Genomic DNA, 25,518 nt, shown 5'->3' with positions numbered 1-25,518 from the left:
GCTGTTGTTGAAAGTGCTGCTATAAACATTGGGGTACAAGTGCCCCTATGCATCAGCACTCCTGTATCCCTTGGGTAAATTCCTAGCAGTGCTGTTGCTGGGTCGTAGGGTAGTTCTATTTTTAATTTTTTGAGGAACCTCCACACTTTTCCGGGGCGTATTTTATTTTATTTATTTAAAAAAAATTTTTTTAATGTTTATTCATTTTTGAGACAAACAGAGACAAAGCATGAACAGGGGAGGGTCAGAGAGAGGGAGACACAGAATCTGAAACAGGCTCCAGGCTCCGAGCTGTCAGCACAGAGCCCGACGCGGGGCTCGAACTCACGGACCACGAGATCATGACCTGAGCCGAAGTCAGCCACTCAACCGACTGAGCCACCCAGGCGCCCCTTCCGGGGTGTATTTTAAATAAATACTTGAGGATGAGGAAATTGTCTACAGCAAAGTAGGGAACCTGGTGGTAGAAAGATGTGAGAGAAATCTGGGACCGGAGATCGTCGGCTGGTGACCCTGGACAAGACCTTCCATTTCCCAGCGTTTGTGAGAAACGAGAAAGAGCCACAGATGAGCTGGCAGGGTGGCAGGTTTCTGCAAACCGGGGAGCACTTGCCCAAAACAAGAACGGCACCCCCACCACTCACTCCCCGTTCATCTGCAGATGCAGTCAAACCTCATTTAAGAAGGCTATCAGGAGACAAGGGCCCTATAATTCACAAGCACTGCAAACCTTCCCGGGTCCCTTCAGAAGAGGCAAATGGCACTACCAGCTGAATATAATAAAAATAAATGGCATCACGCACGTAGGCCTAGGTAGAATGAGAGACTGCTAGGAACCCTGAACATTATCTCATTTAATCTTTGTTTTTACGAAACAGAGAGGAAGGTCCAGGATCACAGAGCAAGTCAATGGAGAGGTCTCAAAGGCACATTTGCCGACTTGATCCTGCGTTTTCTGGCCACGATCGGGAGGGGTGGGTGTTGGTGCCACGAGATCCTGCTTGTAAACAGAAAGGAGGCGGAGTGGGAAGGCCTCATTTCAGAGCAAGAGAGCGCAGGCCAGGATGCTTACGGAGGGGTGGACTGCAGCGAGCTGACGGCAGCTGACGTGCGCACCTGCTAACAGAAGGTTGGGTAGACGCTGGTGCCCCATAGGTGCAACCCCGTGCAGGGAGTGCACACACATGCACACACACTGATACAGGAAGAACACCCAGGCAAACCAAGTGAGGACTTTCACAACAATTCACACTGTACTTATAGGAAAAACTAAATGCAAAATGTGTAAATGTGTTTTAAAAATGTGGAGGGGAACATGGCAAATCGGTAGCCCTGTTTACTGCGGGGGAAAGAATCAAGGATGCGTTTTACTTTGTATTTTTGAATTCGTGAGAACGTATTCATGAATTAGCTGTATAATTAAAAAGAAGTGAAAGAATTTTTATAAAGGGAAATTGCATATGTACTCATGTAGGTACGTGTGACTCAAGTCAAGAAACTGAAAATTTCTCTCACTGATACAGAATCCTATCAACTAGATAAAAAGAAGTAACACTATCCACAGATCACCATTTTTATTTTATTTATTGAAAAAAAATTTTCTTTGCAGTTATTTATTTCTGAGAGACAGAGAGGGACAGAGCACAAGTGGGGGAGGGGCAGAGAGAGAGAGAGAGGGAGACCCAGAATCCAAAGCAGGCTCCAGGCTCCAAGCCGTCAGCACAGAGCCCGATGTGGGGCTCAAACCCAAACCACGAGATCATGACCTGAGCCGAAGTGGGATGCTTAACCGACCGAGCCACCCAGGTGCCACTCTTTTTAAAGAACAAAATCCATTTCATCCAAAATCTATAGTTAATTCTGCTTGATTCAAATATTTACTGCACAGTTTAAGTGACTACAAGCAATTTCACCATCATTTTTGGAGTTGCTAGCTCTGGGCTCCTGACCAGGGATCAGGTTCAGGAGGCCTCAGAGCAGGACCTGTGGAGTCAGAGCCAGGGCCACTGCTCTGGGCAGTGTGCCAGGAAACTGTGACCCCCCTCCCTGCCAGACAAAAATAATTAGAGAATAATACAAGAAAATAATCAGAACTTCAAGGTGTAGTGCAAACATTAAGTGGTCAGGGGACAGGGAGCGGATGTGAGGAGATAGTAATCCTAAGATTAGTGCTGAACTTGACATGAGAAGCAGAGCTTGAGCGAGGTCTGGGGGGCAGGCAGGGTTCAGACAGACAGAGGCAGAGGGAGAGGAAACACACATCATACAAGACACCTTCCCGAGCAGACTAAGCAATGTCCCCAGAACAGGGGCTGCAGCATGGGGAAGCAGGATGTGGTAAAATGCAACCTCTATCCCAGGACACAGGATGTAGTAGGTGCAACCTCTGTTCCAGGACATGGGATGTGGTAGGAGCAAACTGTATCCTAGGACATGGGACATGGTAAATACAAACTCTATCCCAGGACACAGGACATGGTAGGTGCAACCTCTATCCCAGGACATGGGATGCAGTAGGGTGCAAACTCTATCCCAGGACACGGGACGTGGTAGGTGCAACCTCTATCCCAGGACACGGGACTTGGTAGGTGCAACCTCTATCCCAGGACACGGGATGAATAGGGTGCAAACTCTATCCCAGGACACAGGACGTGGTAGGTGCAACCTCTATCCCAGGACACGGGACTTGGTAGGTGCAACCTCTATCCCAGGACACGGAACACGGTTGGGTGCAAACTATCCCAGGACAAGGGATGTGGTAGGTGCAACCTCTATCCCAGGACATGGGACACAGTAGGGTGCAAACTATCCCAGGACACAGGATGTGGTAGGTACAACCTCTATCCCAGGACACAGGATGCAGTAGGGTGCAAACTCTATCCCAGGACACAGGAAGTGGCAGTTGCAACCTCTATCCCAGGACACGGGACGTGGTAGATACAAACTCTATCCCAGGACACGGGATGTGGTAGGTGCAACCTCTATCCTAGGACAGGGGACATGGTAGATACAAACTCTATCCTAGGACACGGGACGTGGTAGATATAAACTCTATCCGAGGACGAATGATCTGGTGGCAGGAGCAGGTGAGTGGATGGCAGCCCAGGTTGGGAGCCAGTGCAGGGGGTTTACACATATGACGCTGAAGGGAAAACAGAATGACTTCGATCTTCCTTTAATGATTCAGAAAACCTCTGAGAATCTTATGAATATGGGAGTAAAAATTATTAGTATGTACTTTATAAATATATAGGGTATGACCAGAAAAATGGTGAAATACTGAATAAACCAGGTTGATATATCCTACGTAGGTACCTTATACCGCATTTTCACACTCACTGTTGTTCAATATTTACGTATAGTGATGTACTTTAGGTACAATTAGAAACACCTAAAACTACATTTAACGTATCTTTATATAATGATGCCTTCAGCTGAGTGAAGTCAGTGATAATTTGGATGGTATCACAGAGAGGCTGTCCAAAAGATCGGTCTGGAGGTTGGGGGCACAGCTTTAGAAGCACATTTTTGAGACTTACATTAAGACTGATTCAACAAATATATATCTCATTACTGTCATTTAGATAAGAAAGACGTATAAACACTTCTCACTTTTTAAAAAATTTTTTTCCACTTCATTTACCTCTAAGTTAGTTAACACATAGCGTAATACGGCTTCAGGAGTAGAAGCCAGTGATTCATCTCCTACGTATAACACCCAGAGCTCGTCCCAACAAGCACCCTCCTCAATGGCCACCCCCACCCCCATCAACCCTCAGTTTGTTCGCTGTATTTAAGAGTCTCTTGCGGTTTGTCCCCCTCCCTGTTTTTATCTAATTTTTCACTTTCGAAATTTTATAGATCTTATCTAAAAAAAAAAGGAAAAGCATCTTGTATTTTTGCTACAGAGTATACAGATGATAGAAACAAGGGTGTGTGTGTCCACTATAACCTCAGTGAAGCCACCCCTGCCGGGGTTACTGCTCGGACGAGGCCCCCCTCGCACCAGAGACCGAAACATACTCCTCCTTCACAAACGGGCTGGTTTCCTTCTCCTCCAAGCTCTTCTGGCTTCCAGTTTTTAGTGAACGTCCACATTCGGTTCAATGTCAAAACTGTTGTTTGAGCTCGAAATGACAAGAAACCTCATTAACCTTTCTTAAATTCATTTCCCACACATTTTCAATTATTTTGCCCTACAAAATTACTCAGTAGGGCACAAGTTTGAGGGTGTTACAGAAAAGCCCAAACCTTTGAGGGGAGTTCCAAAAACAGTAAAAATCCCCAGTATCAAAAGGAATCACAACAGTGTAACCAACATCGTGCGGCTGCTGTCCAGGAGGACAGGCTAGTCCCTCAACATCCACAGAAAGTCTTTAGTTCTGCTTTTAAGAACAACGTAGAGTGGGGGCGCCTGGGTGCCTCAGCTGGTGGGGCGGCCGACTTCGGCTCAGGTCATGGTCTCGCAGTTTGTGGGTTTGGGCCCCGCGTCGGGCTCTGTGCTGACAGCTTGGAGCCTGGAGCCTGCTTCGGATTCTGCGTCTCCCCCTCTCTCTGTCCCTCCCCTGCTCACGCTCTGTGTCTCTCTGTCTCTCAATAATGAATAAACGTTAAAAAATTAAAAAAAAATGTAGAGTGAACCTGAGTTTTCTTCCTTAACTAAATTTGCTCATATTTATCCTTTAGCTGCTTAAAAATTAAGTTGATGTGGGGCACTTGGGTGGCTCAGTCGGTTGAGTCTCTGACTTCGGCTCAGGTCATGATCTCACGGTTCGTGGGTTCGAGCCCCAGGTCGGGCTCTGTGTTGACAGCTCAGAGCCTGGAGCCTGTTTCGGATTCTGTGTCTCCCTCTCTCTCTGCCCCTCCCCTGTTCACGCTCTGTCTCTGTCTCAAGAATAAATAAACATTAAAAAAAATTTTTTTAAATTAAATTGATGTAACTCAACTGCCAAAGACCTAATAAATAAAGATCAAAAGCAAAACTTGAACAAGCTCGGTTTTTATAACAATAATACTGACGAAAAGAGTTTTCTTCTCAGCCAAAAGTCCAAGGTTAAAAGAATCAACTAAGCTTAAAAGAATTCAACTGAGAACAAATGAGAAAAATTTTCTGAGGAAAAATGAGGAAAGCCCCAGCAAGGCGGGACCCACCTGTTCTCAGGCGGCAGCGAGGGCCACCAGCTCTGGCACCAGTGCCGCTACGTGGGTTCACGGTGACGTAGGCTCTGTGCCAAAGACACCCAAACACCACGGAACAGCTTATCCTGAGGACAACGTACCAAGACACCCAGGGCTAGAGGTTAAGAGAGCCTGTTGCCAACAGCGTCAACCTTGGGCCCCGACACCTCGGCTGTAATGTCTTCATCTGTACGATAAAGAGAGCTGGGTTAAATTATTTCTTAGGTCCTTTCCAGCTGTGAACTTATACTGCACTCTGTGGAGTCTCAGGTAATTCAAATCGCCACCTGCATGTTGTGACGCCACGCCACGGCGACAGCCGAAAAGCCAGGCTCCCCTAATCAATACTCGGGGTGGAAATACATCATACGAATAATCAATACAAATGAGCCTCCAAAGTGTGGGTAAGAACCAATGTTTTAAGACAATTTGGGGGCACCTAGGCGGCTCAGTCAGTTGAGTGCCCAAATCTTGATTTTGGCTCAGGTCACAATCTCACGAGTTCAAGCCCCGCGTCAGGCTCTGTGGGATATTCTCTCTCTCTCTCTCTCTCTCTCTCTCTCTCTCTCTGCCTCCTGCACTCATTCTTTCTCTCTCTGCCCCCCCATTCTCTCTGCCCCCCCACTCATTCTCTCTCTCTGCCCCCTGCACTCATTCTCTGTCTCTCTCTCTGCCCCCCACTCGTTCTCTCTCTCTCTGCCCCTCCCCACTCATTGTCTCTCTCTGCTCCTCCCCACTCATTCTCTCTCTCTGCCCCCCCACTCATTCTCTCTCTCTGCCCCTCCCCACTCATTCTCTCTCTGCCCCCCCACTCATTCTCTCTCTCTGCCCCTCCCCACTCATTCTTTCTCTCTGCCCCCCCATTCTCTCTGCCCCCCCCACTCATTCTCTCTCTCTCTCTGCCCCTCCCCACTCATTCTCTCTCTCTGCCCCCCTACTCATTCTCTCTCTCTCTCTGCCCCCCAGTCATTCTCTCTCCTGTCTCCCCTACTCATTCTCTCTCTCTGCCCCTCCCCACTCATTCTCTCTCTCTGCCCCCCCACTCTTTCTCTCTCTCTCTGCCCCCCCACTCATTCTCTCTCTTCCCCCCCACTCATTCTCTCTCTCTCTGCCCCCCAATCATTCTCTCTCCCTGTCTCCCCCAATAATAGGTAAACTTTAAAAATGCTTTGAACAATAATGCCAACCCTTCATGTTAATAGTGACAGAGACTTTTTCTAATGGCTTAATAAATGGCTTAATGATAAAACTGCTACAGGGCTTGGGGGGAGTCTCCCCGCGTTGGCTTCGGAGGGGCGTGGAGACATGGCCCGTGTCACAGGGTGACGGCAGGCCCCTGGCCACCAGCCTCACGGTGTCGCCAGAGCAGACACGCCGGAGTGCTCCCCACCACCTCTCACCCACAGCCATGAGAGGCTGCCTAAAACCTTTTTTTTACCTAAAACATATAGCTTTGATGGGCTTTTTCACTTACTAAGTTTTGTCCAATCCTACATAGGAACTTTAACTTTTGGAGGAGGAGCAAAGCTTTGAGGAGGAGACAGATTTTCTGTTTTCACATTGTTTTTGTTTTCTGATGATAAAATGAACACGTCCATCGGTTTCAAGCCTGAAAACGCAGAAAACTGTGCAGGAAACACAATCATCCGCAGTCTCACCACAAAGATCTACCCTCTATATTCTTTTTGATCTGTTTCCTTCCAGTATTTTTCCCCTTTGTGTCTAAATCTGCACACTGGACGCATAAAGTGTCATCAGCGCGGGCCATGAGCTCGCTCCACATAACTCGAATCTTTCGAAAACGTGACTTTTAGCAGCCGTGTAAGGTACCGCCACATTTGTCCTAATTTAGTACATGCGCTCGTAATCGCACAACACACGGCTTTGTCTCCCGTGTGTTTGCGTGTGCTCACACTCCCTTATGAGAACCTGACTCCAGCTTTAAACGTCACATATTTCCCCGATTTGTGGTGTGTTTTTAACACGATTTTTCCGGACACACACCTTAGAACTCCTGTATTATAATTTTCCTCTGTAATTTCTGTAACTACTTGTACCAACGACCCCGAGGCCGGTTTTCTTCCCGACTCCTCTGAGTCACCGAGGCCGGCCCTGTTACTTCGCGGCATCGTCTGCTGCAAAGCCGTTTTCAGGGGGAAACTCTGGTCTAAACGTTCACTTTCATAAAACGTGGCACCTGGCACCGTGGGGACGGCTGACGCGCCCGACCCCGTCCCGGAACAGGCTGTGACGGGCACCATCAGCACAGCTGCTCACGTGGGTTGTCCGGGTGACACGCGTGGCCTCTGAGTCCGGTCCTTCTAGGCCCAGGCAGGACAGCGGTGACGGAGCCTGGGCGAGCCGCGCCCACGCCGTCAGCCATGCACGGATGCTGGGCTGGGAGCACCTCCCAGTCCCTCTGGGTTTTTGTCAGAAGGAGCAAACATTTGGGCCCGTTTGAGAATGGGAGCCAGGTGGAGGTCAGGAGCCCACCGAATTATCAGCAGGTTCTAAGTTGTTAGTGAGCTCGGTTTCCTCTGTCCTGGTGGGTCCACGGATCCAATTCTTCCCACAGAATCACACTGTTTGGGTTGACCGGCCTTCAGGACAGACCAGTCCCAGGACGGAACGCACCTGGCAAATCCTATTACCTTTAAAGAACGAGGGGGCTCACAGAACCCGACACGAGGACCCCTCCCGATAGGAGAACCTCAGCTCTGCAGGGACGTGCACGTCCTGGTGACAAAGTGCCTGAAGGAGGTTGCAAAAGCTCTCCGGCTCATTCAGAGCAACTTGCCAACAGGACAAGAGCATGAGCTCCAAAGGTGGTATTTCAGCAAGACTCCCACAGGCTTTCCTCGTGTGGGGGTGTTTCTTACAAAGCCAGCTCACATTCCGTCCAAGTCAGCTGAGCACAGTATGTGGCCCAGAACCTGACCTCTGCCATCAGAGGAGGTATTCTGGGAGAAAAGGCTTACATCTGCAGACTCCCTTGTGTCAGAAATGTCAAAAACACCCTCTCTGTTCCTTCTTCCTGGCCCCTAAATCCTGGCTCTTCCATACGGAAAACTTAAATCTTTTTATAATCTTGGCTTGCTTCTATCACGAGACCTTTGGCAGACGGACAGACAAGATGCATAGGACTGTCGGCCCAAGGACGGCCCTTCATTTCCTCAGCCTTATTAAATCGTCTTTCGCCTTCTCCTCTCCACCCTAAAACCTCCAACTCACCACGTACTTGTTCAGCAGTAGGAAGCGGGAGGCCTGGCTTCTGCTCCCAAGCACCAAAGCAGGGGGACGGGAGGCTGACAGAGACGCTGGGGGGCAAAGCAGAAGTGGCAAGAATGCGATCCCGTCACCAAAGCCTCTACGTTCCAGGCTCCAGGTTCCAAAGTGAAAATGCAGCGGTTGAGTAAGCGGTTTGGAAAACGCAGTTCTGCGCACACACAGCAAGGTGGTGCCTCAGGGAGGGGCTGGACAGTCGCCGAACTCTCCCGGCCCAGGAGCCCGCCGGCCCCACGCCGTCCTCCCGGCGCACAACCAGGATCATACAAACTCCTGAGTGGCGTCCCTGCCTTCCAGACGTACGTGGACGAGCCACAGCCAGGGAAGGAGATTTTCGCTTCCCAAGTCGACGGCGTCATTCACGTACAGCACTGCGGGGCCAGCAGCACCTCCGTGAGAGGCACGCAGAGTGAGCTCTCCACCTGATGGGCTCTCACACGTGCACACAGTCAGGACACAGCGTGCTTCCGGCACCCCAGAGGGCTCGCCCGAGCCCGTTCCCATCAGTGACCGTATCCTGCCCCCGGAGGTAAACCACGTTCGGGCTCTGTCGCCACAGGTTAAGTTGTGCCCAAGGGGCCGTCTTTTTCAAGACGGCCAAAGAGAGAAGTTAAAGGAGGAACTTAGAATAAGATTCAGATTGGCTCAAATTGAGGAAAACAGTGTAACATTTAAATGGGTGGCTCACAGATGAGCCTTCACTGGTCTTTTCTCCCAAAGTTTTAGAAGTATCTGTCCCAATGACTTACACAGAGAGATCGTGTATTACCTATAAAAGGCCTCTGACGACCAACACAATCTCACTGACGAGGGTTATTCTTGGTTAGGTTTTCTGTCATTACGTCACTTTTGAGCAGGTCATTTAAAAAAATCCATACTGAGGGGCGCCTGGGGCGTCCGACTTCGGCTCAGGTCATGATCTCCTGGTTTGTGAGTTCGAGCCCCGCGTCAGGCTCTGTGCTGATGCCTTGGAGCCTGGAGCCTGCTTCGGATTCTGTGTCTCCCTCTCTCTCTGTCCATCCCGTGCTCGTGCTCTGTCTCTGTCTCTCAATGATAAATAAATGGTAAAAGAAAAATTTTTTAAGTCCATATTGTTCTGCTTCCTCATGTTTTACTTTCTTCTAAAATTCACGATCTTGCCGGAGTCAGCAGTGTCTCGCTACTCAACAGCCATGTTTACTCGGGTACCATGAACACAGGTGCACGGGCTCTGCTGAAGGCTTCAAAGTGCTCTCCTCTGATACTCTGTTTGGCACAATATTTACAGGCAGGTGTCCTGCTACCGTGAACACAGGGACACCCATTACATGGGAAATACGGGCAGGAAATGGGGATCTGAAGTTGTAAACAGCTGGGAGGGGTACAGAAAAAACAAGGTCTGGAGAGACAATGGTGCTGGGAAGGAGTGAAGACGGGCCGTCAACAGTGCGGGGGCAGAGCGGTCACAGGATACGGGGTGGGGGAAGGAAAGCAGAGGGCTGTGGACGCAGAAAGGACAAGGCCGGGTGGTGAACAGGAACCGTGAGCCACAGAGCTTAGGAGAAGAAATGAGACGAGCTTGTCAAGGAGGTCAGGGACCTGTGTGTCGCCAGGAAGGGGGGGAGGGTAAGAGACTGCAGGTTGTGCAGACTGAAGGCATGAAGTGTGGATTAAAAATACTGCAAACAGTCGGGGCGCCCGGGGGGCTCAGTCGGTGAGCGTCCGACTTCGGCCCAGGTCACAATCTCACGGCTTGTGAGTTCAAGCCCCGCGTCGGGCTCTGTGCTGACAGCTGGGAGTCTGGGTCCTGCTTCAGATTCTGTGTCTCCCTCTCTCTCTGTTCCTCCCCTGCTTATGCTCTGTCTCTCTGTCTCCCAAAAATAAATAACTATTTAAAAAATAAAAAAAATACTACTAACAGTCAACATTTACTGTCCTAAGCACCTGCCACGTTAGCACATTTGCAATTCCGATGACTGTCCTGAGAGGCTCAGAAAGGGTAAGCGACCCTCTCCACGTGCCAGGTCACCGGGGGCAGCGGCCGGATTCAGATGCTGCGTCTGCACTGCAGGCGCCCAAAGCGGCAGGCGCGCCGCCCGCGTCCCGGGGGTGGAGCGAAGTCGCCTGTGGCGAACCGGAGAGCGAGGCGCACGTGCGGGAAGCGTGGGGAAGGCCCGCATCCCCCGGGGCACGGCAGAGCCGGGCGCGGCCTGACCCCCGAAGCAGAAGATCCCATCAGGACGTTGCCCTGAAAACACGCGAGATCTCCTTGGCGGCACCGGCGCCTCCGGCCACACTGTAAACGCAGCGAGGACACGCGCAGACAGTGGGGCGATCGGGCGGGAACCCCTCAGGGTCCACGCTGCAGGCATGAGGAGGCCGCCCGCAGCCCCACCGTCTGCGCGTCTCGGACCCCGGGTGTGACGTGTGCTGTCCAGGCTACCAGCCAGCTGCTGACACCAAGAGCGTCCTCTGAGGTCGGGGAAGCAGGGGCGTGAGGGGAAGCTCTGCTCCGGGACCAGCACCCAACCCCAGGCCCACCACTTGTAACCACCTGCTCTCGTAAAATCCGTGGTTTTCTCCACCTGTAAGTGGAGACAGGTGACAGCTCTGGATTCCCTGGGCTGTTTTCAAGATCAAATCAGAGAGCGCGTCTGAAATACAGCAGCACAACGTCTGGTACGCAGGAAGGGTTCGATAAAACCACTAATACTGCTGCTATAAACTTGAGACTTCACACCATTAAAACCCGTTTTCTTCACCAAAGACACAGGTACAGTGTGCAGCCGAGCCCCACTGCATAGCTGTGAAGGAATTTGAACCATGCATTCGCTTGTTACTATTCATTATTTTGGAATACTTGAGAATACCGTAGCAGTGATAAAACTTCCTATTAAAATTCTTAGAAAGGTTATTTTGTTACGAAATTACATAAAGGAGATATTCACGGGACAGCAGAATGAAAAGTAACTTACACGTTACATAATCTAAACTGCGATGCTGACGGAAAACCAAATATTCTTAACCGTGCTCACGAGCAGACATAGTCAAGTGCATCATGAACACGGAAGCCGTTAGCTGATCGTATTTCTACTCAGAGCCCACATCTGCGAGCGAGACAGGGGCAGACACGTCACCTCTCTCCGTGTGCACACCTCGGGCCGCACCCGTAAGTACACGAGTGTGCCCTACGCTTCAGAGAATTAATTCACAACAACAAAGAAGTGCTTTCCTCTTATACCGTGATTTTTAAACAGAAGGTCTTAGGCTAGTTATTTTAACTGATGAAAAATAAAATAGCTTGCAAACTATGTGACACTAAAATCTTATTTAAAACCATGTCGAATTTACGCCTGGATATATGTGGACACTGGATTATGACCAGTTCTACCCTCAGTTAGGAATGCCTCTACTTTCAGCATACGAGTTTGTATTCCCTTTACAGCGGCAGGAAACGTCAGAAATAAAGCACGAAAACAAAGAGAAAATAAAGCATGCTTTTCGAAACGGACAGACTGCAGAACGTCTGTGGATTCTGGCAATTCTCTTGCTGAATCTCCTTTGCGGTCTTTCATTCCTGCCCACTTTGAAGCCCAGGGGAGCATCTGGTGGCGACTGATCAGCTGGGGAAATCCCAGCGCCGTTACGTATTTGCAGCTTTCCCCTGGAGATACTAAGAATTTTGCAGAGATGGGGCGCCCGGGTGGCTCAGTCGGTTGAGCATCCGACTTCGGCTCTTGTCATGATCTCGCAGTTCGTGAGTTCAGGCTCCGCGTCGGGCTCTGTGCTGACAGCTCAGAGCCTGGAGCTGCTTTGGATTCTGTCTCCCTCTCTCTCTGCCCCTCCCCTATTCATTCTCATTCTGTCTCTCTCTCTGTCTCTGTCTCTCTCTCAAAAGATGAATAAAGATTAAAAAAATAAAGAATTTTGCAGAGATGGGAGTAAACGATGCAGGACACTAGGAAAGAAATGTGCATTTTGAACGTATTTAAAAATCCTGACACCAACTTAACCAAAACTTGCTGGCGAAAGAAAAACACGACACCAGGACGTCTGTCGAGCGGGATGAGGAAGAGTGAAAACGGTGACCTCCACCAGCAAGCGAGCCTGGGGACCCAGGGAGGCATTTCTATGTGATGTTCCCAGAGAAACGTGTTTTGTGCATGATACTCGGGATTCTCTGTTCCACTCAGACTCAAAGCCCCGTAAAGCTGGAACCAACCAGACTTTCACGTAACAGCTCATGTTCCAATTTAAACTAAAAAGAAGTTTCTCTTTTATTAGAAGAGCCTGGGCCTGAGAAGCAAGCAAGAAATGATGCTGTTTTCTCCCCAGTCATTTCAGTAAACAAGAAAGGAACTGTGTTCTAAAAGCTGGGAGGGGCGCCTGGGTGGCTCGGTCAGTTAAGCGTCCGACCTCCGCTCGGGTCACGATCTCGCGGTCCGTGGGTTCGAGCCCCATGTCGGGCTCTGCGCAGACAGCTCAGAGCCTGGAGCCTGCTTCGGATTCCGTGTCTCCCTCTCTGTCTGCCCCTCCCCTGCTCATGCCCTGTCTCTCTATCTCTGTCAAAAATAAATCAAAACATTAAAAAAAAAAAATTAAAAACTGGGTGACGACGAAGAGGGGTGCTTCCTCTTCTGTTACGGATTGTCTCCTAAGGTGCCGCTAGTCACATAGTGAGAAGGGGGCTCCTGGGCTGCTCACCAAAGGGTGAGGGAAGCAGGGCGTGGGAAATTTCCTTTTCAAATCCATTTTCTCCCTGCCACTTGTACGGGGGAAGGGGAGGGGCAGTGACTGAGGTCACAGTACCACACGCCTCTGGTCCCATGCAATGCACACCCCGAGAGAGGAATGCAGGAATGCTTTGTGTTTTCAAAGAGGACCTGACACCCGGCCACTGAAAAGGACAATCAGTTAATTAAAACTAGTTGGAAACGGCTGAAAAGTAGTTTTGGTTCAAAGAGAACAGTGTTCCTCAGCCCGTGAAGCTACATCTGCACGATTCAGTTGGAGGTTAGGAGGCAAACGGCCCCGCGTGTTACGTTTGAAGTCGCACGAAAGTATAAAGCACTTGCCCGAAAACTCAAGCCTTTCCGTGCAGACCATTGACGGAAGCCCTGCCCCGAAGACCCTAAAGAGGAGGGTAGAATACGCTTTTCTCAGTAAGATGTGAATCATAATCACTAATAAGAGATCCAAGAAAAGCTCACCGAAAGCCAGAAAAAGCTTATTAAACTTAACCAACTTAAGAGCATGGAATGCTGGAATGAGGTCTGAAATCCTCAAGCCAAAATACTCTCCAGGCACTAAAGCCACTCGCGTAGAATGTGCCGTGGAAGCAGACAGAGAGGATAAGAAGTAAAACCAGAAAAAAGCCCCTTACGACGTGGAGCTCCATGTAGGGTTTAACGCTGTGTGAGAGAGGACGTTTTAACATCAAGTAACACATTTGAATGCCTCTCTCCTAGGGGCTGCTTTACAACAAAGCAGTTTATTTTCTGGTGGTCATTTGGTGGCCAATGGCTGCAACTAAAATGTCCCAGGCAAATTCCTAGAAAAATAAAGACCCAGGATACTTAGCTGGGACCACAAAGATTATCTAAGTCTCAATTACATATAAGCGGAAACAAAGACACAGTCCATCATTAATCAGATTTCTATTGCAACTGCTGAACTGAACAACCTGTTACAGTAATCTCACCCACTGGGCTCTGTCACCCCATTCCCGTCGGGGCTGGGAGATTCTTCTTCCCTGAACTACCCTTCCTTCCCCCAAAACATACTCCCTCCCTCACCGGGACCCCAACGCCAGGTCAAGGAGGGTGGGGACGGTGCACAGGAGCCCTGAGCCGGAGCGGAGAGGCATAACGAAAGCGGTGTCTCGGGAGGGGGAGGTGGGCGGGCCCAGGAGACCACAGACACACAAACAGGGTCTGAAGGAATGAATGTGCTAACTGTCCCCCCTTGCTTCTTACCAGACACACAACACAGCGCTCAGAAACAGCAGACCGCTCGCAGCTCTGCAGCATCATGCGTGAAATCTCAAACTACTTGGCAGTGACCGAAGCCCTGTGCCATTCAAATGGACAAAGAAACTGACCTAGCGGAACCACCTAAGTCAACAAATCCACACAGAATAAGGTATCAAATCTGGCCTGGATTTGATTCTGCTTTCCAAACTCATGAAATGCATGTGAACAAAGAAAAGCCCCAACTCTTTTCCAGGATTTATGGTTCACCCACCAGTTTTATAATCTGCTGATTGCTTATAAAGTCACTCTTACTAGGCGTGCAAATATCCTGGAGGTGGCCGGGGCTGAGCAAACAGGTTATTCCTGGCTGTCTCCCTGCCCCCCACCCCCCTCAAGTAGGAAAGCAGCCTGGGCTCTACAGGAGGGGCTGGCCCTCTACAATCCCTGCCATTGCTCTTCATGAAGGAGTCTGTGACTCGTTTTTTAAAGTCGGAAACCAATGCGTTTGGGGGGAGATTTAAAGAACAGAAGGCAGTATCCCCCCAAATCACAGTAATAAGAGTGTTTTTAGGGAAATAAAACTTCCTGAGTCTTCTCCCACCATTTGGGAAATATCTTTACTGCATCAGACCAATGGCTCCTGGTTTTCATTATCAAATTATCACATCACAAAATTATGCTCTGCACGGAAGGACTTGGTGGGTCTCAATTACTTATTAGCTCATTGAACAATTAATTTCTGAGCATTTACTAAAGGCCAGGCACCTCGCTAGGCCCTGGAGATACACAGTCATGCCAAAAAATGGTTCCACAAGCCCAGGGAAAGATCGATGGGTCAAAGGTGTGAGAAGAATGTAACTGCTGTGTATGCATCCTTGGATAGTAAGTTCTTTTGTGGTTACACAATGTTGGGCATCCAGAGCTTAACAACCGCAGCGCCCAGGGTTCCAGAGCCCGTGAGACGCACGCACTGGACACAACGTGCTGTCACGCCTCCTCAGGGGCCTTTTCCAGACAAAGGAGGCTGCGTGCCGCCCCCCACGCGCCCCCACTCCTACCTCCTCCAGGCCTCCCGCTCTCACATCCCCGGCCGCGAGCCCTGTGCGTCTGTGTCCCTCTCTGGGATTCGCGTGGCCCTCTAAACTCTGACCCTGCGCTCCGAGAGCGCGTGTTTTGGCACTCATCATCTCTATCCCATGACAAGGTGCAGTCGACAAACGATGGCGGTCTTCCTGAAAATGAGACAGAACTGATCCGGAACGACGCCTCTCGTCAGGGTCTGCTGTTGGCCGAATGACTTACCTTTCTTTATACACTTTCTTTAGCCAAAAGGAAAAGGAGAAAATTTGATCCGTTTCTTTCCTGTTCTGCACTCTCTAGCATCTGCCAAGCAACTCACAGCGATATGGAAAGGAGGTGGGGAAGGAACATACTTGCTTCATTCCAAATGCCGTGCGAGGTCTACAGAACACAGAGAGAGCTTTGTTTGCTGACATTTACTGCGAAAGTAAAAGACGACCGAGGTCCAAATTCCGAAGTGTGCATTCCAGAGCACACAGCACCCTGTGAGATCAGTTCATTTGTAAGACACACAAGTCCCCAAGGAAGTCTTGCTGGAAAGTAGGCCCTCACGCCACCTGACTGCCAAACTGACGGATGCTGGCAGCCGAGCTCGGAACATTTTAGACCTTACAAACGCTATCCTGTTTTAAAAGTTACTTCTGACTACTTTAAGGAACGCAAAAATAAACCTTGGTTTCAGTGAGGTCGAGATTAAATCGAACCAGACTTCTCAAGTTAACCAGGACTCCGATTCCATGCGAGTCAGGGGAGCGGCCCCGGGTCTCTGGGGCAGGACGGACCACTTATTCTCAACATCGTCCCCTCGTCCAGACAGCAACTCAGTGACCATCTGCTGTTCTCGGGGTGGGGGTGGGGTCGGCGGGATGAAATGCTCGATTTATATACACCAGAGTGAAAAGGAACACAGCATGCATTTATTTCAACCCAGATTCACCGACAGCTTGATTTCTGAAACGATACCGGCAGAGTGAACAACAACAGCTATACTGGGGAGAAAATAAAAGGAACGAACCAGGACAGGAAGACTGACTCCAGGTGCTATGTGAAGGGCCACAGTTATTCCCACGTCTGCAGAGACGACGGAAACTATGGCTAAGGTGGATTTACCAGGGACACAAAGCCAGCATGCGGTGGCACCAGGACTCGGACAGGTGAGGACAGTGAGGACGGGTGTGGAGGGGTGAGGAGGGGTGAGGACGAGTGAGGAGGGGTGAGGAGGGGTGAGGACGGGTGTGGAGGGGTGAGGAGGGCTGAGGATGAGTGAGGAGGGGTGAAGAGGGGTGAGGACAGGTGTGGAGGAGTGTGAAGGGGTGAGGACAGGTGTGGAGGGGTGAGGACAGTGAGGACGGGTGTGGAAGGGTGAGGAGGGTTGAGGACGGGTGTGGAGGGGTGTGGAGGGGTGTGGAGGGGTGAGGACGGGTGTGGACGGGTGTGGACGGGTGTGGAGGGGTGAGGAGGGGTGAGGACAGTGAGGACGAGTGTGGAGGGGTGAGGAGGGGTGAGGACAAGTGAGGAGGGGTGAGGAGAGGTGAGGACGGGTGTGGAGGGGTGAGGATGAGTGAGGAGGGGCGGGGACGGGTGTGGAAGGGTGAGGACGAGTGAGGAGGGGTGAGGATGAGTGTGGAGGGGTGAGGATGGGTGTGGACGGCTGTGGAGGGGTGAGGACAGGTGTGGAGGGGTGAGGACGAGTGAGGAGGGGTGAGGAGGGGTGAGGACGGGTGTGGAGGGGTGTGGAGGGGTGTGGAGGGGTGTGGAGGTGTGAGGACGGGTGTGGACGGGTGTGGAGGGGTGGGGACGGGTGTGGACGGGTGGGGACGGGTGTGGAGGGGTGAGGACAGGTGAGGAGGGGTGAGGACGGGTGAGCACAGGTGCAGTCCTAGGAAGCCGTGCTCGCCTTCGCAGACCTGCGCCACACGAGACAGAGGTGGCAGGAAAATGCAGTCGTGAGGTCGAGTCAGTGGCACCTCCACAGGCCGCGTCCCCACGGCCGAGGGATACTCGGTGTCCGAGTCATTAGCTCTGCTAAGAAGACAGCAGCAGCTACAGAGCAAATCCGCCGTCCACAGGTGTCCACAACGTGGCCGAGGCTTCTGCGGGACGTAACGGGGGCCCCTGGAAGATACTGACCTGCCACGGGTCTTTACGGCTTTCGACGCTCAGGTCACCTTCTGACGTTTCTCTGCCACCCAAGATACAAGCAGTCGGACCCCCCTGAGCTGGGATTACGTGGACGGAATGTCAACTACCGCCGTTCCTCTCGTCCCTGGAGCTCCAATTTGCTGCCGCGAAGAGACAGCCTTGTCAGGAAGTCTTGCTGCCAGGACGGACGTGGCCAGCGTGGGGGCCACTGGCACCCGTGGGTCCTGAGCCCGTGAACGGTGCCCAGTGGACCGAAGAACCGTGCACAGCACACGCCTGAAGGATGCAGCGTGACCGCTCCTTCCTGCCGCCCAGCAGCCCCACAGTCTACACCCGTAAAAGTGGATATTCGTAAACATCTGTAACTGTGAATATCCGTAAATCAGGACTATGAGGCTGTTAGTAACGTTTGGTCGGCGAGAGAGAACAGGAGGGCACAACTTACAAAACTATAGTCTGGTTCCGCTTCTGTACTAACACGTGAACGGATACATGATGTTCAACTTCCGTGCCTCAGAGAACACGGTGGACGACCCACCCAGAGTCTGCCCAGGGTCTCACCCTGTCCACACCACCTCGCACCTGTGCGGTTTTTACCCGTGTTCGGCACTTAACCCTGAGCACTCACTAATCCTTGCTGAATGCTGACTTCTCCACTCACTGCTCCAACATCTTAGAAGAGCCACGGTTTGAGTCTAGTGATTTGAGCAAATCACAGACCCTGGGGTGTGTCAATGCCAGATTCATGCCACATTGGATGAAGCGTTCCGGTGGTTTCTGTCCCAAATTTCCCAGCTGAATCGAAATCACTCAATTGCCGGGGCTCAGGAAGGCGGAAAGGGTGGGTCACTGCTGGGCGCGCGCATCAAAGGAAGACAGTGGGGTGACAACGCTCACAGCTGTAATCCGACCCCAGGACGCCAAAATACACCAACACAAAGCAAGACTTCAGGTGGTAGAACCTCTTAACGTAACACGAGTTCTCGTTTCTCGCTTTTTGGAGAGAAAAGAGTGGAAAAGAAGCAGTGGCTGAGGGGTCCCTCTGAGAGGGACCAGAAAAGTCACGGGGGCTGCAGGAAGAGACACAGATACAAACGTCACAGGGCACGTACAGGAGGGACGGTCTCCTCCACGCTGAGACCCCTCTCCTGCCTCCGGGGCCCGGGGGACCCTCAGAGTCACCATCCGCCCACGAAACCAGGGAGGTGAGGCTGCATCTGGCCACGAACCTGAGTCTGTGGCAGGCCAGGCATCCGCAGAGCCCTCTGCCACAGCAACGAACAGGCCTGTGCGAGGACCGAACCACAAGGCAAGTGTAGTTTGGACTAAGGATCTGTCTGCTCTTTGCGGGTGCGCAACTCATTAATCGTGTCCTAACACCACCACCCTTCCAAGCGGCAAGAAGATCCCACACTTCCTTCAAGCCACGCAGTGTGACAGGCTCCAGAGAGGCATTTTCCAGATGCCGGAGGAGAAAGAACAGACCGCCGGGCCGTGCTCAGAATGTCCCATCAGGAGCCGCCCTCACGTCACCATGCACGCGACCCCTTTTCTCCTTCTCAAACACGCTTTCAGGTTTGCACGCACTCCCCTCGCCCCTTCCCTCCAGTCCCGACACCACGGCCTGGATGGTCACCCTTCGAGGGCTGTCCAAGCCCTTGGCCCATCAACCCACAGGCCCCCTGCCCTCCTCTGATGGCCCAGAGTTCTGTATTTTTCGCTAGTGCAAAGGGGACATCATTATTATCTCATTTACTGTGATTCTGATGCCCAGCTGGGTGGAGGCCTCGTCTCTTGGTAGGAAGACCTTACTTCCTGCCTTGCTGAATTCCTGGGTGTTCCCCGTCAGACACGTGAATTAATGGCCAGACCGTGGGTATGCCGGTGGGAACCCTCAAGTGAACTGGAAGCTTTAAAGTGAGTTCTTTGTAAGCTACTTGATATCTGGTGATAGACGGGATTAAAATAGGGTATACTGTGATCCTGGCAGCGATTTTATCAATCAAGACGGTAACAGATAACGTCACAAAGCAACAAAGTTCATGCAGGTGACTGATACAATGAATCTTCAGAAAGACGTGTTGGAGCCTAAAGCGCCAAGAAGGGAGAAAACAGAACCTACCTCTTTCCAGAAGGTAAGGAAAGGGACAGACGCCAACAGGGGGGCCAGGATAAAGTTACAGTTTCTCCCTGACTGCGTGTTGAGAACATTCTCCACGGTTTACATGTTTTATAAACAAATAAAACCTACGACACAGAACACACACCCACAGGCGGGCCCATCTGTGGCCTGGGTGCAGAGAGCACGTGACTTCCCGTCCGCACACGTGGCTACTGCAGGCCCGGCAGCCTCGAGGACCCCCTTCGAAGGCCTGTGGGCACGTCTGCCCTTACCAAGTCACGGACACATCCACGACCCTAGCTGAGAACTCCGGAGTATTTGAGACAATCAATAAAAAAGCAACACGCATAAACCACAAAAGGAAACCGAAGAGATTCCGAGTGCAAGTTCACGGTACAGACTGGCAGCCAGAACCGCCGCTCCCACGGCTTTCCCACGCCGGGCAGGGTACGAGCGCAGGCACGGAGCACCACGCGGCAGCCTCGCTTTCAGAATTTCTCAGCGAGGACGTCCTGTGCACTGTTGCCGACACAGGAGCTACTGCCACGCCTCCGCTCGCTTCCTGGGAGTCTCCCTGGTTTGAGAGACACGACGCCTCGCCTGGAGCACAGCTAGGCAAGTCAGGACGTGCCGGGCCCAGGCCAAGGGCTTCAGTCCTCTTCTGAAGACGACCCCCAGCAGTGCTGCTGCCTCATGGGGCAGGGAGGTCATGCGCCACGGCCATCGCCGCTCGGCTCTGCTTCCTTCCAGCTGCTCCCGCTGGAGCGAACGGTCTCACCACCCACCCGCCCAGCTGCTCTGGCCATGAAACTGAACACCAGCCATGATTCTTCTTCCCTTCCTGCCTCCGTATCCAATCGTTCACCAAATCCTGTAGCTTCTCCCTTGTAAACCCTTTTAGCATGAAACTTTCTCTAAATTCTTTTACCGGAAATACTGCAACAGGTATTCTGGTGGTCCTCCTGCCAACGACAGTGCCGACCCACATCAGTCCGTGCCGGTGGTGTCCCCATCCATGCCGGTGGTGTTCCCGTCCACGACAGTGCCGGCCCACGTCAGTCCACGCCGGTGGTGTTCCCGTCCACGACAGTGCCGGCCCACGTCAGTCCACGCCGGTGGTGTCCCCATCCATGCTGGTGGTGTTCCCACGTCCACGACAGTGTCGGCCCACGTCAGTCCATGCCAGGGGTGTTCCCATCCATGCCAGTGATGTTCCCATCTATGCTGGTGGTGTTCCCATCCACAACAGCGTTGGCCCACATCAGTCCATGCCGGTGGTGTTCCCGTCCACAATAGTGCCAGCCCACGTCAGTCCATGCCGGGGGTGTTCCTGCATCCATGACAGTGCCGGCCCACGTCAGTCCATGCCAGGGGTGTTCCCATCCATGCCAGTGATGTTCCCATCTATGCTGGTGGTGTTCCCATCCACAACAGTGCTGGCCCACATCAGTCCATGCCGGTGGTGTTCCCGTCCACGACAGTGCCAGCCCACGTCAGTCCATGCTGGGGGTGTTCCTGCATCCACGACAGTGCTGACCCACGTCAGTCCATGCCGGTGGTGTTCCCGTCCACAACAGTGCCGGCCCACGTCAGTCCATGCTGGTGGTGTTCCCGTCCACAACAGTGCCAGCCCACATAAGTCCATGTCGGTGGTGTTCCCGTCCACAACAATGCCGGCCCACATAAGTCCATGCCGGTGGTGTTCCCATCCACGACAGTGCCGGCCCACATAAGTCCACGCCGGTGGTGTTCCCGTCCACGACAGTGCTGGCCCACGTCAGTCCACGCCGGTGGTGTTCCCGTCCACAACAGTGCCGGCCCATGTCAGTCCATGCCTGTGGTGTCCCCATCCATGCTGGTGGTGTTCCCGTCCACGACAGTGCCGGCCCACGTCAGTCCACGCCGGTGGTGTTCCCGTCCACGACAGTGCCGGCCCACGTCAGTCCATGCCGGTGGTGTTCCCATCCACAACAGTGCCGGCCCACATAAGTCCATGCCGGTGGTGTTCCCATCCACGACAGTGCCGGCCCACGTCAGTCCACGCCGGTGGTGTTCCCGTCCATGACAGTGCCGGCCCACGTCAGTCCATGCCGGGAGTGTTCCCGTTCACGTCAGTCCACCCCCCACAATGCAGTCCATGGGCTTCTCTAAAATGCAAATGTGACTGCGTATCTTTTATGCTTAAGACCCCATAATACCACACCCGTCAGGACGGCTACTGCAAAGTAACGTGTTGTCAAGAGTGTGCGCTGCTGGGGGGAACAGAACAGCGCGGCAGCTGAGGGGGCAGTTTGGTGGTTCCTCAAAATGTTAAGTACAGAATTACCACCTGAGTCAGCAGCTCCACTTCTGGGAATGTGCCCCCAGGGAATTAAAAGCAGTAATTCAAATAGGTGTTTGTCCACCCAGGTTCACGGCAGCCTCATCCGCAGGAGAAAAAAGGGGGAAGCAGGCCACGTGGCCGTCACCAGATGCGTGGGCACGCACAACGTCTGTGCATGCCGTGGGAAGTCACCCAGCTCTGCAAAGGGAACTGTGACACCCGCTCCAACCTGGATGAACCCTGGGGGCACCACGTGGACTGAAAGCAGTCACGGAAGGACAAACAAATACCGTGTGACCGCATACAAGGTGCCAGCGGCCGCGTCCACGTCCAGGACGGGGAGCAGGACGGCGGCTGCCAGGCGCTGGGGGGGCGACCAGGGGAGCCAGCGTTCTGTGGGTACGGATTTTCAGTTTGGAAGATGAAGAATGTTCCGGAGGCGGATGGTGGTGGTGATTTCACAGCGGTGCGGGTGTACGTGCTCCTACTGAGCGGTACCCATTAAAGCGGCTACGGTGACCGACCGCACGCCGGGTATACTTTCTGCAACAAAAAGGTCTACGCACACACACGAATCTATGATGCCCGCCCACAGGTCGCAGACGAAATGCAGAGATGGCCTTCCTGTGCCCTGCAAGGCCCCGGGGGTGGGGCTCAGGGCCCCGCCCCTCTCACTGTCTCGAGCTCCCCTCCTCCCGGCCCCAGGCACACCGAGCGGGGCGGCAGCTGGGCTCCCAGCTTTGGGCAAGACGCCGGACAAACCGTGCCCGTGTCCACACGGCCGCCCACGCCTCGCAACACCACGGCTGCCAGTTTGCTCTCCCGTGTCCCTTCCCACCGCCCTACGGCTCCGTGAGGTCTCGCCTTGTTCAGAACGACATCCTTGAGGCCCTGCACGGGGGAGCACTCAGGAAAAACTGCCAATGATACATATTAGCAAGCGTACAGACGGAATAAGGAAGGAGCTCTGTCTGGCTGCACGGGTTTTACGATAAAGTGTCACGGACAGACCTGGAAACAGACCCGCCTTTACACGCATCTTTGAAGACGCTACGTCTGTTACAAACAGTTCACCAGGACGCTCAAACTCTTGAGAAAAAAATCCTAACTATGAGGTTTCTCCCGTAACAGTCCACGCTTTTTTCTGTAACTTGTCTCGATGGACAAAGTTAGTCTTTTTTTTTTAGCGCCATTCTGCTTCAAGCTCCATGCACACCGGAGTCTCTCTTTAAAAGTAAGTTTTTGAGGAATGTTCGGTCCTGAACATATTGGCACACCTGCCATATGAAGAGAATCGGTTCCCTGCTCGCGGCTTTGACATTCCCTGAAGTTTTTTAAAGGAGGGAGCAGCCTCAAAACGTACAACTGTTTCCCCTCACACCTTGCAACCACGTAACTGCTGATTCTAAAGCGTCAGTATCGACGGCCACACGACTTGGAAGTCAACTACTTACACCGTTTAACTCAAAGCGGAAAGCTGGTCACACCACACGACCAGTTTGGAGCTGGGAGGGCTGGGAGGACACGCCCGGGACGTGGCTTCCACGAGTCCCTCCCACCCCCACCCGGGGAAAGGGCTCTGGTGAACGCCAAAATGAATTAATTTGATGTTTGTACACTCTGTGAAACCAGCACCCCAAAGAGTCTAGTTATCATCTGTCACCACATAGAGTCGTGGAAGTTTCTTCTTGCCGTGGGAATTTTTAAGATATACTCTACTAGCAACTGTCAAATAGGCAATTCATGGGTGCCCGGCTGGCTCAGTCTGGGGAGCGTGTGACTCTTGATCTTGGGGTTGTGAGTTTGAGCCCCACGGTGGGGGTAGAGATTACTTAAAAATAAAACTCTTAAAAAAACACACAAAAGTCAAACACACGATACAGTACCGCCAGCTATAGTCTCCGTGCTGGGACTTGTACCTGCAAGTCTGTACAGACTCTTTAAGCAAGAGCGAATGTGTCGCACGCAGACGGGGGCAGCTGCTCCACAGCAAAAAGGGAAACCAATGCACTTGGCCACTCGAGGAGCCTTGACAACACCGTGCTGGGCTCCAACTGCCCGATGCGAAGTCACACACCCTGCAGGGCTCAAGTCCCAAGAGCCCCCGAGCAGGCGGAACCAACGCAGAGCGGGAGCCAGATGGCGGCAGGAGGGGCCTTCCCCGGTCACCCCAGAAAGAAACGTTCCAAGCGGGCCAAGACGTGGACCACACGAGCGTCCGCGCTGATCAAACTGCGCGCCAGACGGATGGTCCCCCCGCAGGTAAACGAGACGCGCGTCAGCCAAGGAGAGCGCTCTCCTGCTCCTGTAAAACTCATCACCTAAAACTGGGGCGGATACCTGGTCTCTGCACCCACTGGACATTCACCCAATACACTGACGTCGCTCGCCTGCGGTGCCCGCGGGACAAACCCGGCCGGGACAGGGGGAGCCGGCAAGGACACCCAACGTGCCTGCGGCTTTCCAGTCTGCCGGACCCCGAATGCTTCCCAACGCGTAGCTTTCAAACTTCTGTGCTGCACACGTGTGGGTCCCACCCGCACACGCGGGGAGGTTGGCTCTGCACACACCCCAAGCACACGAACGCAGGGAGCAGGAGGAAGCCGTTTCCTGGTTCTCTGTCATAAAGGCTGGTCACGTTTGGGCAGCCACATCACAAACGTGTCCCCCACAAGGAGGCAGAAATGTCGAACAACACAAACTCGACTGACCTCTGGAGGCCAGGGCCACGGGGAACAGGGAACCGTCCCGCAGGCAGGAAGTAAGGGAGGGTCTGGGTGGGAACTGGGCAGACGGGATCGGTACAGCGTATCTCGGCTGCACTGGTCCCCCTTCTCTGCCACACGTGTCCCCGCTTCTGGGGAGCTGGACACTCACCTGACGCTGGCCGTGTGCTGTGGCCCGGGCTGGTGTGGGAAGTGGCCGGGCCACGGGCGGTGCGGACAGAAGCAGGCCGGCTGCAGGCGGCAGGCAGGCTGGTAGGCGGGCGTGCGGTGTGGACAGGGGGGTGCCGGGAAGTCAGAGTGCGGCCGTGGGCAGCAGGGGCCCAGGCCAGGGTCAGGCTGGGGCTCTGGGGTGGCCGGCGGGGGGCAGGGCGGGTGCGCGGGGCAGCGGCACATGGCAGGCGCTCGCTGCGGGACGTCGGCGGCCAGACGGGATGACTTCGCCGAGCCGTTGACCCGTGGGCATCCGTTCACGCACACTTTTGTTCCGGGCGCTTCTGCGGAGAGCTGGTGGGCGGCGAGGTCCCCGTTGCAGGTCGTGAGGGCGCCGGGGCCACCACTGCTCAGGAGCACGACATCGCGGTTCCCGCTGCTCACGGCCATGCTCCAGCTTCTCGGCCCTACGACAGAAGCGACACGACAATGTCCAGTGACGGCCGGGCGGGAGGCTATCTACAGGGTGGAGAGGGTGGGGGCAACGCGGTGGCACCTGCA

At 52.9% G+C, this 25,518-nt stretch overlaps 1 protein-coding gene across 14 annotated transcripts in view; it reads right to left on the bottom strand.

The window, feature by feature from the left end:
* DISP1 (dispatched RND transporter family member 1) overlaps positions 1 to 25,518 on the bottom strand; it is a 185,183-nt gene that overhangs the window by 26,041 nt on the left and 133,624 nt on the right. For all 14 annotated transcript variants that reach the window (XM_042926364.1, XM_042926365.1, XM_042926367.1 and 11 more), the window contains one exon: positions 24,959 to 25,424. In XM_042926364.1, coding sequence (XP_042782298.1) covers positions 24,959 to 25,407 — 449 coding nt within the window. In that variant the 5' untranslated portion in view covers positions 25,408 to 25,424. The remainder of the gene's footprint in view (positions 1 to 24,958; positions 25,425 to 25,518) is intronic.

The sequence above is a fragment of the Panthera leo genome, chromosome F3 (genome assembly GCF_018350215.1).
Source record: "Panthera leo isolate Ple1 chromosome F3, P.leo_Ple1_pat1.1, whole genome shotgun sequence".
Classification (NCBI taxonomy): Eukaryota; Metazoa; Chordata; class Mammalia; order Carnivora; family Felidae; genus Panthera; species Panthera leo.
Note: the sequence above shows the minus strand (reverse complement) of the source record. Positions and strands in the feature narration are given on the sequence as shown.